The sequence below is a fragment of the Danio rerio genome, chromosome 6, assembly GCF_052040795.2.
Source record: "Danio rerio strain M-AB ecotype USA chromosome 6, GRCz13ab, whole genome shotgun sequence".
Classification (NCBI taxonomy): Eukaryota; Metazoa; Chordata; class Actinopteri; order Cypriniformes; family Danionidae; genus Danio; species Danio rerio.
Window position 1 is genome coordinate 41,554,057 of NC_141026.1, and position 17,816 is coordinate 41,571,872.

The following is a 17,816-nucleotide window of genomic DNA, read 5'->3' on the forward strand; positions in this document are numbered from 1 at the left end:
CAAATGTTGCATTTTGTTCACTTTACAATGCAACCTAAAATCAACAAAATATCAATGTCTAGTGCTGTTACAGCTTGACGTTGTTTAAACGTTACCTATATGATGTCTATCAGACGATGGATTATGGTTGCCATCCCTGACAAATAAATGTCAGTATTTGATGTAAATATGATGTTGGATTAAGATGTTGGCTAGATATTGGAATTTGGTCACTTTCCAACACAACCTAGAAGCAACCAAGCATCAACGTCATTTCATGTCATTATTGGACATCATAATAATATTGTTCTTAGATGCTGGCGGCCAGGGCCGGAGTGGGACTCAGTTCACGACTAACTATATTAAAATAAGGTCATGTCCAATTCAGTTTCTAATTACACTATCACGTCTTTTTCAAGAAAACAGCTGCTTTAGAACTTAAAATGTTCAACAACCTTACAGTTTTATATGTCTTAACAAAAAAATAAAAAATTACTCAGATGAGGATCGAAGATGTTGTAATGCAACGTGCTGAACACTGGACCACAATGGCACTGTTACGCTTGTGTGGCCGGAATGATACTTATATCATCATTACCCTGCAGGCTGCATTTTGCTCATGGGGCTGCGAGACAATAAATAAGAAGAGCGGAGCTGCAGCAAAATAATGAATAAAAAGAGTGAGGCTATGGTCAAATAAATAAATAAATGAAAAAAAGTGTGACTGCTGCAAGCAGCTAGAAAAACCGGCCCTCGCAGCCAAAAAATGGACTGGCCCACCGGGAACTCTCCCAGTCCTCCCGATTGACCAATCCTTGTATTAATGCCTTATGATGTTGTGTCTGCTGGGATACAACTGGTGCTATAAGGTGCAAGGTGTGTATGGTGCAATTTGTTGCTATTTTTAGACCAGCACAGCAGTAATTTTAACGTTTAGTGCCACGTTGTTTAAATAGCAAATCTATTTGCGCCACTTTGTGGACTCATGGGCGTGCTGGTCTAAAAAGGAGGTGTGTTAAGGCTCATTGTTGGCGTGTTGACCAACTAAAAACTAGTCTAGAGTCCACCGCAGAGTGCGTTGGTTATGCGCCTATGCAGGTCCAAACACTTACACATTGCTTAAAACACACAGGATGTACAGTAATGCACACATATCTTTACATATGAAAAAAAATTAAAGGATCAAAATGTTACAAAAATTTGATTTGTCCACCTGTCAGATTTTAGACGTATACATTATCATATGGGTTACAAGAAAAGCATGTATGTTTGTATATAACTTGTTTCTTGACCACACATTATTATTATTTATTCATTTGCTGGAAATTTAGTTGAGTTTAGAAATAATTTTGTAACAAATTTTTGAGCTTAACAAACTAAATTAAATATGTAGGCTAATGGATCGTTAGTGGAGTGAGTTTTCACTGTTTCCTTGTCCACAATAGTAAAGGAGTAAAGTAAAGAGAAAGTAAAGAGGCCAACTGGAGGAGGCTCATTCTTTATCTTGGTGCTGCAGATGGTCTGTTTAACTTTTTCTCACTAGTAAAGTGTTCAGTTTTTCTACTTACAAAGTCCATCATGTAAATATCAAATGCACCATGGACTCTTAAAGGGAATGTGAGACAAGACTCTGATTGGCTTAATGCACTTTATGCTCAAAACACGCATAACTAGGCCCACACGGACTCCACAGATTTTCGCAGATTTTTAGCCCATCATTGAGTCTATTTATTTACTTGTGTAAAAGTGTGTAAATTTATATTTATTCAGGTTTTATTATTTTAATTATTTAATTATTTTCAGTAATACTATTGACTAATATGAAAATGTTAATATTTTTTATTCACAATACAGTTTGTAAAGTAATATTTTCTCTCTTTTAGAAGATATATAAGATGTGAGACTTGCTTGTGTACCAAACAATGGCTCTAATTGGATTTGCGTTGTAAACATTAAATAAAAGTTAAAAAGGTAATATTTTTTTCAATTTAATATATTAAGTTTTTAGTTTACGATACTCCCAAAAATGATTCCACATAAATTAAAAATTTTTTTTTTTTTACAAAATTCTGCGCAGAATTAACAAAAAATGCCAGCAGATTCTGTCTGGCCCTACCCAAACCTCATTAAGTGAATAAGCACACTTCTTTTAGACCATATACCAGGGTGCAAACTATACTTTTTCATCTTTAAAATGGCAAAAGTGGATTCAGACACACTCTTAATGCTTTTGCATTTTGCACTTTAGACTTTGCGCCTAGATCGTTAAAATAGAGCCCTTTAAGTAAGACAATTCTTCATCACTAATAATGCTTAAAGCTAAACTAAAACTGTTGCTCCAGTGAAGAAAGCACTATAAAATGTACTCTTTACTCATCCTCAAGTAATTCCACACCATTCATTTTCTTCTGTTGAATAGAAACAAAGATATTTTGAAGAATGTTGGTAAGCAGTAGCCAATTACATTCAGTTACATAGTAAAGTGGATGGGGGAGTGGAATACAATTTAGTTCGGTGGCTACTAGTTTCCAGCACTCTTCAAATTATCCTCATTCCTGTTCGACAAAAGAAGAGAAATTACCATTGTTGTAGCTGTGCATGGCTGACATTCACCAAATATGTACTAAAGCGGTTTATTACTTGTTCAGTTTAAGTAAATATACCACTTGAACATAAGTGCATGTGGACTGTTGTTTTCAGTGACTTAGGCTCACATTTGAAAGAAGCGGAGTGGAGGAATGCTATTTAACAGCCACCACAGCCTTCAATTCATCATGATAAGAGCATCCACAAACCCTTCACTGACAACACAAATCCTTGGAAGTGTTGTCAGAAGTCCTTACAAGTCAATGTTGAGTGGATCCAGCAACACCAGAACAGTGATTACAAACAGAGCAGCTGAAACATTGTGTCTTATATTATGTAGCCTATATGTCGTTTTACCAATGTATCTTATTGAATGAGATTACATTCCACATTTTAGTCAATAAATAAATAAAGCGATCACTTTTATAAGGGTAGGCTATTTCAGTGTTTAAAGTAAAGAAATATAAAAAGCCAAACACTGGCCCGGACACAGTGACTTAGTGGTAAGCACTATCAGCTCACAGCAAGAAGGTCGCTGGTTTGAGTCCCGGCTGGTTTAGTTGGCATTTCTGTATGGAGTTGCATTTTCTCCACGTGTTTGCTTGGGTTTTCTCCGTGTGCTCCGGTCTTCCTCACAGTCCAAAGACATGTGCTATAGGTGAATTGGGTAAGCTAAATTGGCCATAGTCTACAGTATGTAAATGAGAGTGTATGAATGTTTCCCAGTACTGAGTTGCAGCTGGAAGGGCATCCGATGTGTAAAACATATGCTGGATAAGTTGGCGGTTCATTCCGCTGTGGCAACCCCTGATGAATAAAGGGACTAATCCGAAGGAAAATGAATGAATGAATCAACCACTGGCCAGAAACATGTTAACTTATGCAAAAATAGATTTTATTTTATTGAAATGTATTTCACCATTGTTTCCTTCTCTATAATTAAATACCATAATAAGTATTTAAACATTTTTGATAGTTCTATGATCTGAACTTATGCTGGTAGAGAAAAAGGTCCATATGTTATTGATTCAGTTAATTTACAACATCAAACATTTATGACCTTTTTTGTCGTGGACGTCTTGAGCCTTTTTGTTGTAACATTTGTGTGTGTGGGTAACTTAAAATACTTGAACTTTAAAAAATCATGAACTTTAAAAAATCAAATTATTTTTTAATATTTAAACTTAAACCATATGAATCAATTACCTTATGACTTTATAAAGCATAATTGACGGCTTAATGATTTTAAAAATATGTTTTGTGAATTTATTTAAAGATGACGTGTACTATTTTTGTCATTGGTTTTACCCTATGTCTTTTGGCAATATTAAAGGTTTTTATGAAATCTTATTTCTTATTTTTTCTGCATGTCTATGCAGAATTAGGCTATAGTAAAAATAATGATGATGCGACAAATAAGGATGTTTTACTTTTTTCAATCAGATTTGTTAAAAGTATTAGGCTATTTCACAATGTTAGTTCATTTCTGCTACCATTTAAAAATTATTATATTAAAAATGTTTATTTGAAAATCATCTATAAACAAGTCAAGTTTTAAATCGTAATTCTCAAGTTTAGCGGAATTCTATGGAAGTAAAAATATTATCTTTAAATTATTATGTATCTTAACACAATTTTTATTTTAGACAGGAAAAACAAGCAGTGATATACCAGTGATACAAATAAATCATCAGAGAGAAACAAAATGATCTTTAGTGGTGTTACACGGTAACAATTTTTTATAAAATATGCATTTTACAAAATATCTGCTGCACGGTATCCAACCAAATCATATGCGGACTAAATTAGGCCTTCATTCATTCACTTTCCTTCGGCTTTGTCTTTATTTCAGAGGTTGCCAAGCAGAATGAACCGCCAATTAGCATATGTTTTACGCAACAGATGCCCTTTCAGCTGCAACCCAGCATTGGGAAACTAAATTAAGCCTAAGTAAATTTATTCATTTACATTCTAGTCTTTTTTTAAATAATTTATTTACAATAAAGGAGGTGAAGAAGTAAACCTGGAAATGTTGTCAAGTGTTAAGTCTAGAGACAGAAAAATGCCATTTCTGTAGCATGACAAGGCACAATTTGGCCATTTCAAACCGCGCTTTCAGTTAGTGCGCGCATGCGTTTTGAATAGCTTTTGCACTATTTTGTCCACAAGGTGTCGACAACAAACAGCGGAAGACATACTTTTAAACTCACAGTTTCAAAGAAAACGTGAGCTAGTGAGACAGAACACTGAGCTGTTTTGAACTAGTATTTCATGACTTGGAGTTTAAGGTTTTTGATTGAAAGGCAAGTCCACTATGCAGAAATCTTCAGTTACTTGTTTAACATTAAAACTTGGGTCCTTTCAACAGCTTGAATGCTATGAGGAGATGAGCAATGAGCAATATACTAAATAAAATTTCTCAGAGTTGTAGTTAAAACATCGGGAATGTGTCATAGATTCTACAACTCTATGAAAAATATTGTTTTACTGTATATGAAATGACTTCCTGTAATTAGCATTGCATAGGCTTCATCGTCAAGTTTGTCAAGTTAGTCTATTGTTTTGGAGGCAGGACACCTTCTTGAATACAGTCCCGCTGACATTCGAGCCATAAAGGCCACTTGACATCTCTGGAGCCCAGAAAACTAACTGCAAAACAAGAAAATAAAGTCTCTGTAGACAACATAGCCTAGTGAAGCGACACAAACAATAGACTGCTATGCTGACGATTGCATGCACGAAGGGATATAAAGGTAACAACTCAATTATTTAAAGAGAAAGACATTTTTATCACACATCTTTTGGAAAGAAAAGAGACCCTTGATGAATCTCTAGTGCGCATGCTATCAAATGGGAACTTGACAATGCAAAAATAAAATATAATTTTGGGCTTCAAGAGAAGATGAGACTTGTTTTTACTATTCTATTCTGGAATAGTAAGGTAAATTAAAAGCCCAACTGATGAAAGATTTATTTAAATTGGTTCATCTGTGTGCGGACATGATCACTTTTTTCTTCCACCACATTTTTAGTGGATCAAAAGGTTTACTTTTGTATGAGTTTATGCTTGTTTTTTTAATGTGAAAAAAAGTCAGTATAATGACTATTTTCATAGTGAAAAGGTGAATGTTCTCACACACCCCAAAATTATACAGGCTACTGGGCATTGTTCAATATCCTTCTGAGAAAGAAAAAAAAACACAAGCACTCAAGCTTAACTGGAAGGCTGCTTTATTGTTTGGAAAAGGTTTCGTGCTCAAATGAAGACAATCTTTCACTGATTCTCACTAAGTCAAGTGGTTGTGCAACACACCCTCTCCTCTCCAACATCAGTGGCAAGAGATAAGAACAACATTTTGAACCAAAAACCACTTGAGTTATTGTCAGCAAATGAAGGAAATAGCATCTCAGTCATGCTACAAAAGAACAGACAGAAATCAGTATTTATAGAAAAATAAAAGAAGTGGCTGAAAATCAACAGAAGCTGAGCACAGAAGGCAAACTGTTTCTCTTTCTACAGACTCAACCTTCAAGAGATTCATCGAGTGACCGACGCACTCCATTTCCTGCCCCATGCTATTTGACGATCTCTGATGATGAAGTCAGGCTGATGCCAGTTAAGTTTTCTTTTTTTTCTTTTCCTTTTTGCTCTTTTTAGACTTTTTTTTTTTGGTCTTTTGTCTTTTTTTTTGTTCATTTTTTTGCTTTTTATTAGATGTCACAGACATTCTTTAGTACAGTTCTTTCTCCTAGTGCTCATTTGAAACAAGCTCCACTTGTTTAGGAGAATATTATGCAACATCATCTACTTTTTCGACAAACAAAATTGGCAGCAAAAGGCACCTTAAACAAACATACAAAGACAAGAAAAGCATAATATAAAGCCTAACCAAACCTAAAACTGCAAATTGCATTGCTGTGTATCTAAGAGATGAGGAACAAGCTAAGCTCAAGTCAAACTGCATCACACACAATTAAAGTGACCAAACCGTCACACACTCTTCATCCCCTTTCCCCTACCCCCATACACTCGCGCGCACACACACACACGCTTGCTCTTTCAGACTCGGACAGACAGATCATGGCATAATTTTGGCGAATAGGCCGGAAGATGAAAACAGGGTTTATGAGGGAAGAACATGTGGCGTCCAGTGCATATGTACGTAGTATGTGAGTTGGAGATGGCAGGACGTATTCACACAGGGTGTAAATGAATTGCTGGTAGTGCATTCCCCTCCCAAAAACAGGCGACATAAGCCATAGCGAGCAGCCAGTACATTACCGTGCATTGAAAGCTAGACCCGTGCACACACACAGTCCTCACTCTCTCAAAGCCAAACATCTTACACACACACAAGCACACACTGTGTGGGCCAGGTCAGAGTTTTGGTCGTTCATCGAACGTATTGCACGAAAGAAAGAAGAACGTGAGCAAATGACAGCCAGAAGTGCTTCCCCTCCACTCCAAGCAGAGGTCAAAACAGAGGAGGACAGTGCTCTCATATCGTATATATACATACATATGCATATGTATGCGCACACACATCTACATATACATGTATAGACAGATACATATGATCTATAGCTCTATATATGCCTTGATTTATGTATAGATTTATATATACTTTTTGCATTTAACATATATTGGATTCCCCTCTTTAATGTGAAAAGTGTGTCAAAAAAATCTACACCTTCTAACAAATATGTCAGTCTACCTAGTGAGACCAGGGCAATGAGTGAAGCCATTCTATTAAGGTTATAATTCATTTTCAGTATTAGATAGCAGTACTTTTTTTTAAAGTGTTTCCGTATTTACAAAAAACTATGCATGCCGTTAAAATAAAATTATATATTACATTATTTATAATCTCTTAAAAAGTTCATTCTTAACTTTTCAGCATTTTGTGCTGCTTACAACATAGCCTATACTGTACAACATGTTTTTTAAACTAGATTTTTCATCGAAACGAATGATCTGGTGTTTGTTTTTTGTGTTTCGTTTATACAGTCGAGCCTGCATGGCTGCATAAATGAGAATGGTTGAGCTTTGCTGAGCAGTTTTTTTTTTTATTTGTTATTTTTTATTTATTTTTTGGTTAACACCCTCGCATGCAGCAACTGGACCATCGACACCAGATGAAGGGTAAGGAAAAACCGCTGACGTCACTAAAAGAAACTGAAAATGTAGTCGCTCTGATGTGTGGAGTTGCCCGGCTCACAGTAAGCTGCTGTGGGACCAGTGCCGAATGGTTATTTGGCATTAGTGTGATGAGAAAAAAGGCTGACCAGGGGTCGAATAACTGCACGTTTAAAACCAAGGCCCTCCATTGAACAATGCTGAGAACTACTCTCAGTCTGGATGCCATCTCATCGTTACGTTTTCATTCCAGCCTGAAATCTCGGAAGCTCGGCTATGTGTCAGATAGCCCTACTCTTCTCTTTGCGTGAGAGTTCAGTGTGGTGGGAGAGCTCCTGCTTTAGCTCTACCCCAATAACAAACATTCTCCGGAGCCAGCGAAGGCCCTTATTGATGACATCAGAGTCACGTGATACATCTGTGTTGTATCCTGAGAATAATGGGGAAAGTCAACAAGCATCAGTCTGTCTGAAAGTGTTAAGCAGGAGAGGATCGCTCCCCTCCTGAGGACATTCCAGAAACTTCCAGACACAAATTGCACACACCAATTAACCAGACAAATATCTTTGGCTTCTCCTTAAACAGCCGTGACTTCCCGCTGTCTCTCTCAAGTCCTATCCGTGTGTCCTGGCTACAATCAAACCATTGCTGAAGATGTGATGGCTTTAAACACAGATAAAAACATCCTGACGATCCAGGACGAGACTAGACATAGACACTCTGCAAAACTCACCGAAAGTAAAACAGCATGTCAAAATCAAACGAAAAAGAATTCTGTTTTTCCAAAATAAAAATCTGCCACTTTCTCAAAAACGGTTATAGCTCATCTCATCTAACCCCTGATGATGAGGATTTAAAATGCCAACCAACTTGCTACACCCTTAATAATGCCCAAACCTTTACCCCCCCCGCCCCACCCTCTTGCCCCTCCCTGGACCCACCTACCATATGTCCCGCAGAGCGGGCAGTGCCGTAGGTGAGGTAAGCGATATTGCTGCATACAAATAAAATAAGAAGCTTTAGGAATTACAGTGTTATCTTTTGTTTCATTTCCCTCCTGTCTCCATACGCATACATTCCAACATTTGAGTTTTCCCATTCATTATCTCCTGAGCAGCAAAAAATGGGATGTCCACTATACTCGTCCTCTTCCAAAATGTGCCACACTTCTAGTATTGTTTCAAAGTACATAAGCCATTGATTAGTCACAGGCATTTGCACCATCTGAAGCCAATCCCAAATTCTGTCCTAGTGTTTGATAATAATCGAGGTGAAGATGCAGGTTTTGCATCTCAGGCCCAATTGGCTTTTCTCAGTATCAAATTGAATTTGGTTTCTGGTCATCAATTTAGCCAGTGGACAGCCTAAAACATTGTCAAGCCACTGTGGTGGTCTGTATTAGTGTTTTGTGGACTATGATTACTCATGCAAAATTTCTGATCAAAACATGCCACCATGCAAGTCATTTCTATGCATTGAACAAGCACAATAATTTATTATTCATTTGGAGATGTGTATTGGGGGCCCCTGGTTATTGCCCCCGGTCCTATCGGTGTGAAAGCCCATGTAGAAAAAGCCTTTTGATGCAGGTATAACAAAGTTATCATGACACAGTTACTGAGGGTGACATGGGCAAAATGTTGAATGTTAATTCGTTTTTTTTCCTCCTGCTTCTCCTCCTTTTTTTGCCGCTCAAATAATGTAAAGACCATGTAAAACATATTCGACACTAACAAACGCAAAGAGACCGTTGGAATCAGCCAGACTCTTGGTTTTGTTTCACACTCATGTCTATCCTGCTCACTCTCACAGAGTTCTTACACATGTGAAATGAAACGGTGCAGACTCCTTCGCCCTCCGCTTCGGGAAGCTGATTCTTTCATGAATAGCAGTGTTTGTTTTCTGCATGGAAAGTTCGCCGACGCAGTTCAGAAGCATGGGATTCCATCCTGGTTTTCCCTTGGAGATTATCACATTCCTGCTCGGTGAAGAGTTCCATACTGAAGCGCAATATAGCCCTCTAAAATACACTTGATCAAGTATCGGTCTTTTTAAATTCGTATTTGATACTGTTTTAATCAAGTCTTGATGCAACAGTGTCACACAGGAAGCTGATTATGTTTGGTTTAACTTGTAAGAGTCTTCAAGCTTTGAGGAACCCCAACACTTTTCGCCGCCTCGATACGCCAGTGACGTTTGTAAACAATTTTTTGTCGTGTTACTTCGGCTTTGTTTTTTCCCCTTAAATGAAATTAATCTGTACATCTGTATAAGTTAATTCAGGGTTTCCATTCGCTTGAAATGACAGTTTTTTGTTATAAATATCGGCATGATCATTATCACTGTCCATGAGTGTTACCGCAGCAGTCTTAACACTTAGATTCCCTGACATCTTTTTGGTTTCGGCCTTTCTCCTTGCGGCCCTTGCCTTCGTTGTTGTCGTCCTGCTTTTCCTTCTCGGGCTTGGTTACACTGTCATAGGATGGCAGGGATGCAGTGGAAGGTGTGCCCTCTTTCTTCTCCTGATTGCCCCCACCGTTCTCCAGTTTGTTGTTGGCAGGCCTGCGTTTGCAGATGAAGCCCCTGCTCGCGAGGTGGGACCGGTAAGATCTCTGGATCACGATGGCTGACACCTCTTCCTGCTTACGCCGTAGTGTGGTGGTGATGGGCTCATATGACACCTTGGACGGGTTGGCTGCCACAAAGCGCTCCTCCATTTGCTGTCGCATCATGTCCAGGTCACCGCTGTCACCCAGCACGCGCTTGGTAAAGGCAAACAGAATGTCCAAGCAATGAATGCGGTCGCCGCTCACCATGGGCAGGTCCATGGCGATCAGCTCGATGATGTTTGGCTTTGGCACACGGAGGGGATGCTCTAATGTATCCGCAAAGTCTGGCAGCTTGGCGAAGGTGATGAACTGGGAAGCGTCGGGGTCAAACTTTTCCCAGATTTCATAGAAGGACTCAAAGTCGTCTTCGCACAGTGGATCCGCACTCTCTTCGGTGGCAACGCTGAAGTTCTCCAAGATGATAGCGATGTACATGTTCACCACAATCAGGAAAGACACGATAATGTACATTACAAAGAAGAAGATTCCCACTGAAGGATTGCCACAGTTGCCCTTAACTGTGGTTCCTGGGTTCTCTTTATTAGGGTCGCAGTCAGGCGGATAGTTCAAGATAGGAGCCAACAGGCCATCCCAGCCAGCTGATGTGGTGATCATGAATAGACAGATCATGCTGTTGCCAAAGGTTTCAAAGTTATACATGTCGTCAATTCCTATTTCTCTCTTCACGTAGGCAAAGTTGGACATGCCAAAGATAGAGAAGATGAACATGACTAGGAAAAGCAATAAGCCAATGTTGAACAGAGCAGGAAGTGACATCATCAAAGCAAACAGTAATGTCCGGATGCCCTTGGCTCCTTTAATCAGACGCAGGATTCGGCCGATTCGAGCCAGACGGATTACTCTGAATAAAGTTGGTGAGACAAAGTATTTCTCGATGAGGTCTGCCAGGAACATACCTGAAAAACCAAGCGAAAACACATTACAAAACCTTACAAAATGTACAGTGCCCAGCATAAATGAGTACACCCCCTTTAAAATTTTGGTTTATTTTTATTAACACAAGAATATGATCTTGTGAAAATTATACATGGAGTTCAAACAAGTTGTTACAAAAATGTTTACAACTGATAACAAATCTCAGCTAAATCTAATATTTTATATGGCTTCATTGATTTTTCATAATTGAACTAATTCTGCTAGACTTTCAATGAACTAACTGATGACCTAAAGCAACACCTTTTTTCTCCATTCCTCTAGTCTCTATTTCAGATCCTGGATGGAGAACGACATTCATCTTGTCTTTTCAAACTCCTTAAAAGTGTTCTGTTAGATTGAGGTCTGAGGACATGCTTTTACTGAATCTCTTTTACCCTGTTCTTCCACGGAAATGAACCAGTGACCTTGGGTGTTAGTTTTGGATCATAATCCTTTTGAATGGGTTTTTGGTAGCGTAGAACATGAAGTGATGACATCATCTTCTCTTTCATCTCCTCTGCAATCTATGAAATACAGCTCCTCGACCCCTGCAGAACTCATTCAACCCTTCACAAGAGCACTGGTACCATCATGCTTTACAGTTGCATTTTGTCTTGAGATTCCAAACAGTTTGGAACCCATCAGAGCCAAATAGATTATTCTCTTTCAGATCCCTTCAAAATACAAAGTCCCTGTAGTCTTTGCTTTTGTCAAACATGAGCCCTCGCAAATACTAGATGGGCTTTTTGCCTAGGGGCATCAGGAGTGGCTTCCATCATAAACCACAGCCATGGATGTCAGTCCTGTAAATGCTGTACCTGTATGTCATATCAAGTCAAAGGAAACAATCACCCCAGTTTGACTTTATAATGATTCAGCCATCTGTACCAACTTCAGTTAGACACCTATATTTCCCAGCAATCGTCCCAAAATTCTATTTTTTATCATACAGCAACATTTTTCATACTTACTAGCAAAGCTTTCCTATAGCTTTGTCCTTCCTTATCAAAGTGACACTTGTATTGTGGCATTTTTCCATTTGATGTCATTGTGTCAGCATTGCAGTAAGTGGGAGTTGATCTGACTCATCTGCTGGTGAATTCAAATGTTATGTTCTGAGTTCTCCTAATTGGGGTGTACTCATTTTTTTGCACCACGATCTTAACTTAATTTGATAGAATAGTAAGACTAACTAATTGACTTAAAACAGAACTTAAAAACAGATCTGCACAAATATCTTTTTGTATAAGATCCCATAGAAAGGTAATTTAAAGGAAAAATCTGTCAGGATGTACTAGTTCATGCTGGGTACTTTAGAAAACAGAAAAAAACATTTAGACACAGCACTTACCCACAATGGACAGAATGACAACGACGCAGTCAAAGACATTCCAGCCATTGGTGAAATAATAGTGTCGCAGCGCAAAGAGTTTCAGGACGAACTCGCCAGTGAAGGCCACGATGAATACGAAGTTTATCCAATACAAGATGTTCTCTGTCTCGTCTGACTGATCATCTGTTTCCACCATCATGGTTACCATGTTAAGACAGATGAGCATCATGATGGAAATATCAAAGGCCTGCTGAGTGACAAAGTCAAATACCATCCCCTGGATTTTGTTCTATGAGAAAGAAAACACACATTGGCGCACAATTACAACAGTGGACTAGAAGTGCGACTTCATCTAATAATAAAAAAAGCTAAAGAAATTCATAAAATAAAAAATGACATTACAAATCAATAGTTAAAATACCATTTTAAACTTTTATAAATGTAGCTAAATGTAATATAATAAATAAATTTAGTCAATTGACAAATGAAAATGTAAAACTGTTGAATTAATATTTTAAAATGTATTCAAATGTAAATAGGGCTGGACGATTAATTAAAAAGTAATCGAAATCGACATTCAGAACCTAGAATCAATCTAGTTTTTAACTTACTTTTCCTACCGTACATGGAATTACATGAACCGCTCTTTTAAGCCTTTTTTTAATGGCTGTTTTAAACTCATCCAGCCATTTTGCAGCCACATCTGATCTCTGGTTAAGTAGGACGATGGACCCACTCTTGAGCCTTTCTTTACACTACATTGACGATAATTGGAAGCTGCGCCAGAGATGCCTTAAGAGGGCATATTTTCCATTACATTATAATTATTATTTACATTAAAATATTTGTTTACATAAAATGCAGTTAATGCAAAATTTAAAATATTATTTACAGGATATACAAGAGTTATTTTATTTATTTTATACTTGAAAATAATTAAATTTATTTCCAAACGTGCAAGCTATTTATTTTTACTTTTTTATTAGAAAAAAGTGGCTGTTGATTTTAGGTAATGTATGTTTTAATTTTAGTTATTTAACGTTGATGTTAATAAATAATCATAGATAGTAGGCAGTGTTTGTTTCCTTTAATTATTTTAAAATCAAGCAATATTTACAGTACAAAGCTTGTCAGTAAACTATGAGGGCTTTATATATATATATATATATATATATATATATATATATATTTATATATATATATATATATATATATATATTTTTTTTTTTTTTTTTTGTCTAATTTGTGTTTACTGGAGAGAATATTTTTTCAACTCATTTCTAAAAATAATAGTTTTTATAACTTATATCTAATAACTGATTTATTTTACCTTAGCCATTATAATAGTACATACTATTTTACTAGATTTTTCAAGACACTTCTAAACAGCTTAAAGTGACATTTAAAAGCTTAACTAGGTTAATTAGGTTAACTAGTCAGGTTAGGGTAATTAGGCAAGTTAACAATAACTTGCCTAATTACCCTAACCTGCCTAGTTCACCTTATTAACCTAGTTAGGTCTTTAAATGTCACTTTAAGCTGTATAGAAGTGTCTTGAAAAATATGTAGTAAAATATTATTTACTGTCATCATGGCAAAGATAAAATAAATCCGTTATTGGAAATAAGTTTTTAAAACTTTTATGCTTAGAAATGTGCTGAAACAATCTTTACTTCATTTAACAGAAATTAGGGAAAAAAATAAACAGGAGCGCTTATAATTCAGGGGGAATTACAATAAACATTGTATATCTGTGTGCTTACCAGAGGTCTAGGGATGGGTTTCTGTGGCTTCTTTGAGCCCAGTTTCTTCATAGCATTGTAGTATTTTTTCTGTTCTTCTGTCATGAAGATATCCTGACCTCCAAAGTAAAGGGACAAAAGAAGACTGGTTACAATCTTGACAGTTTTAATCATATATGGCTGCATGATCTTTTTTTCTGATACAGTGTCAGATGTTGATTTTGATCATTGCATCCAGACGTCCATTGTCAATTACAAATCACCACAACAGGCTGTACCAAAATTGATACCACTATTGATACCGACTGATTCCACATAGCCTAAGTTAGTCATTATGCTGAAAACCATTCGTTTTTACTATTAGTCACTATACCTTACTAAAATATGCACAGAACTGGAGATAACAAGATATATGGAGAGAGCAAAGATAGAGAAGAGGCACAAAAAAAAAGATGGACTGAACACTTATCTTTTTCTTCTGTTGGTTAAAGTTGTCAATAATGACACCAATGAACAGGTTCAAGGTGAAGAAGGACCCAAAGATAATGAAGATGACGAAATATATATACATGTAGATGTTGTCCTCATAAAGGGGCTGGTCCTCAACCTGCAACCAACAAAAAGCAGAGAGAGACTTAGCAAGACAAAGCCACTAAATAAATTCATAAATAAAGTTCAGAATTAAAAGAACATTTTAAAGGATATTTGATGAGTTGTAAATATTCTGAAGCACAACATAAAAAGCTTAAATGATATATTTGGAAAAACAAAATTAGAGAACACTTTCAGATTCATCTAAATTCATTTTTAACTGGAAGCCTAACATTTAGCTTTTTTTACTGAATTAATGTAGGGATTTAATAAAGGGAAACAAATGGATTTTGATGAATTGCCTGGTTTATTTTGTTAAACACTCTTCTACTTTCATGGTATATCATTAGTTCCTAAATCAAGTGTTTATAAATCGAATTTGGGTCTCCATTTGCAAAGAAATATAATATGTACAGTAGAAAAATACCTTTCTGGAATCCACAGCAGCATACATGATGTCCATCCAGCCTTTGAATGTAGCCTATGTCATGGAAAAACAACTAGCTCAATCCACAGTGGTAGTCATTAATATTTAATTGTATGTTTGTGTTTATAATTTGTGAATTCATGAAGAGACTGGTTTACTCATCAAGCATTAAGAACTGGGATGTTAGTGGGTATTCAGAGAATTTTTACACAGGGACAATGTCTTACCACTTGCAAGAGTGCCAGGTAACCTGCGCCCACATTATCGAAATTGATCTTTACGTTCTTCCAGCGAACTTCTGTGTAGTTTGCATTGATGAGTGCAAAGCATTCGGTCTTGTTATTGACAACGTCGACTTGAAAATACTCCTCTGCAGTCTGGTTGAAGCAGTAATAGTACTTTCCAGCAAACAGGTTGACACCCATAATACTGAAGATCAGCCAAAAGATCAAACACACCAACAGCACATTCATGATGGAGGGAATGGCACCCACCAAAGCGTTCACCACAACCTACAGGGTAAAAAACAACAACAGAATCGGGGGAAGTGGGCAAGAAAAGACAGAAAAAGTATTAGAGTAATGTACCAAAACTGAGCTATTTTGATATGCCAATGACCAGCATTTAATGTATATATCTCCAAGCTCATTTTAATCGCATTTTCACATGACATACTTTGACAAAGAAAAATTTATCTCCATGACAACAGTATTTAGTTTTTGTTGTCAGTTGTTTAATAATGACAAATAAGCTATATATAGAATTCTTCATCACATTTTGGTATCTACATGAATTTAAATCTACAAAAGTTTTTCATTATAATATATTATAATTATATAATATAATATTCTACAAACTTTTATAATTATAGTATATTATAATTATATACTGTAATAATATATTATTATATTTTAATATATACATAAAAATACAATTGTCAACTTTTAAGTTTCAAATAACTTTCCTGAAAATTAAGCATCAAAATATGAATGAAATAGTGGTTGATCATCATTTAAATACAGCTCAATTTAGGTAAAAAATTAAATAACATAATTTTTCTAACCTGTACACATTCAAGTGTATAAAACTATATTTTAAAATATTTGAAATGTCTTGTTGACAAATAATGTAGTTACAGTAAAACCTAGTTGTCTATAGGATAGAGACAAAAAAAAATCTTAATATGAAAGATTTTAAATGACCTTTAATTTGGGTGTTTTCAGTAAGCCACTGTCAAAATGTACTAAAGCAAAAACTATAGAATACACAAGACATGTCACTTATAGTTTTGAATAGGGAAAATTGTAACAGTCAATATGGTAAATGAATCCACGCCTACTAGTACAGGATTTTATTTATATTTTTTAAATACCCAAGGTCTGCTAGTTGCAATTTCCAAATTTTTATTGCCAATCTTAAGACAATTGTAATTGTTTGTTTTGTTTTAACTTTTAATTTCCACAACCATAGCAGAGCCGGGGGGATCAGAGTTAGCACTCTAGCTTGGCCTCACCCTACTAGTACAGAAACCAATCATCAATCGCTATAGACTGACAGACAGGTTTTATCTATACACTAGACAGGTTTGTGATCAACAAACACACCAAAATCTCAGCGAATAGTTGATTCACAGATGTAAGTAATAAATCTAAATAAAGCTTAAAATCTCTACTTTTACATTTTTTACTTTCTCAATTTTTTTTGTTTTGTAATCTATATGAATCAAACTCGAGGTACAGTCCATCCTGTCATACATACATCACATGACAGCAACTACTCAAACGCCCACAAACTTGTAAACAAAGAGTCGCTGTCAATTCTGGAGGAGATTCACCATTAAGAGCAAGTTGTGAATTACTTCAGAAGACCAGCACGATCAGACCATCATTATTTAGAGGTGATAATGTGTAGAACAGCAGTAAATGAGGTTGGTGTTTTGGTCTCATTCCTTTTGAGTGCGCATTAGCTTGGGCACCGTAAAAATGATGATTTTGTTTGATTAAAATTTTAGAAATTAAACTTATGAGACCGATGTTTAATTTTATTGGTAATTCCAAATATGTAATTTAATCATAAGCTTGGCAAACAGTTTTGGAGAATTTGATATTTCCCCATTCAGACAGAATGAGCACACTGCCCGAGAGGCGTTTCAAAGATGGCCACGGAGTGAAATTACTTGCCTTAATGAGACTTTGATTAAAGTCATTTAATTCTGACATATTCATCAAATTAAACAGAATGTGAAAAAATGTTCTAATGTTCTAATGAAACAATTATTCATCTGTTTTGAGCACTAATAATTTACTCAAAAATCTATTTTTGTTAGTATAAGTGTGTATAAGAGCATGGAGATAAATACACAAATATACAGTACAATCTACTAACTAATTCTAAGATGATGTACATGTAAACCAGTATGGCTGTTTTAAATAGTATCTAATTAAATCAAGATTCAAACATAAAGAACAGAATCACT

The 17,816-nt window shown here is 36.1% G+C and overlaps 1 protein-coding gene across 7 annotated transcripts in view; it reads right to left on the reverse strand.

Annotated features, from left to right (window-relative positions):
- Positions 1-5,779: 5,779 nt before the first annotated feature.
- Positions 5,780-17,816, reverse strand: part of scn8ab (sodium channel, voltage gated, type VIII, alpha subunit b) — a 101,034-nt gene continuing 88,997 nt past the window's right edge. For 5 of the 7 annotated variants that reach the window (NM_001045183.2, XM_087256182.1, XM_087256181.1 and 2 more), the window contains 6 exons: positions 15,568-15,852; positions 15,341-15,394; positions 14,792-14,929; positions 14,344-14,448; positions 12,599-12,869; positions 5,780-11,228 (listed from right to left, as the gene is read on the reverse strand). In NM_001045183.2, the coding sequence (NP_001038648.2) occupies positions 10,072-11,228; positions 12,599-12,869; positions 14,344-14,448; positions 14,792-14,929; positions 15,341-15,394; positions 15,568-15,852 (2,010 nt within the window). In that variant the 3' untranslated portion in view covers positions 5,780-10,071. Of the gene's footprint in view, positions 11,229-12,598; positions 12,870-14,343; positions 14,449-14,791; positions 14,930-15,340; positions 15,395-15,567; positions 15,853-17,816 lie in introns of those variants that run through there. The other 2 variants (XR_015492899.1, XR_015492898.1) reach the window with 1 other exon arrangement.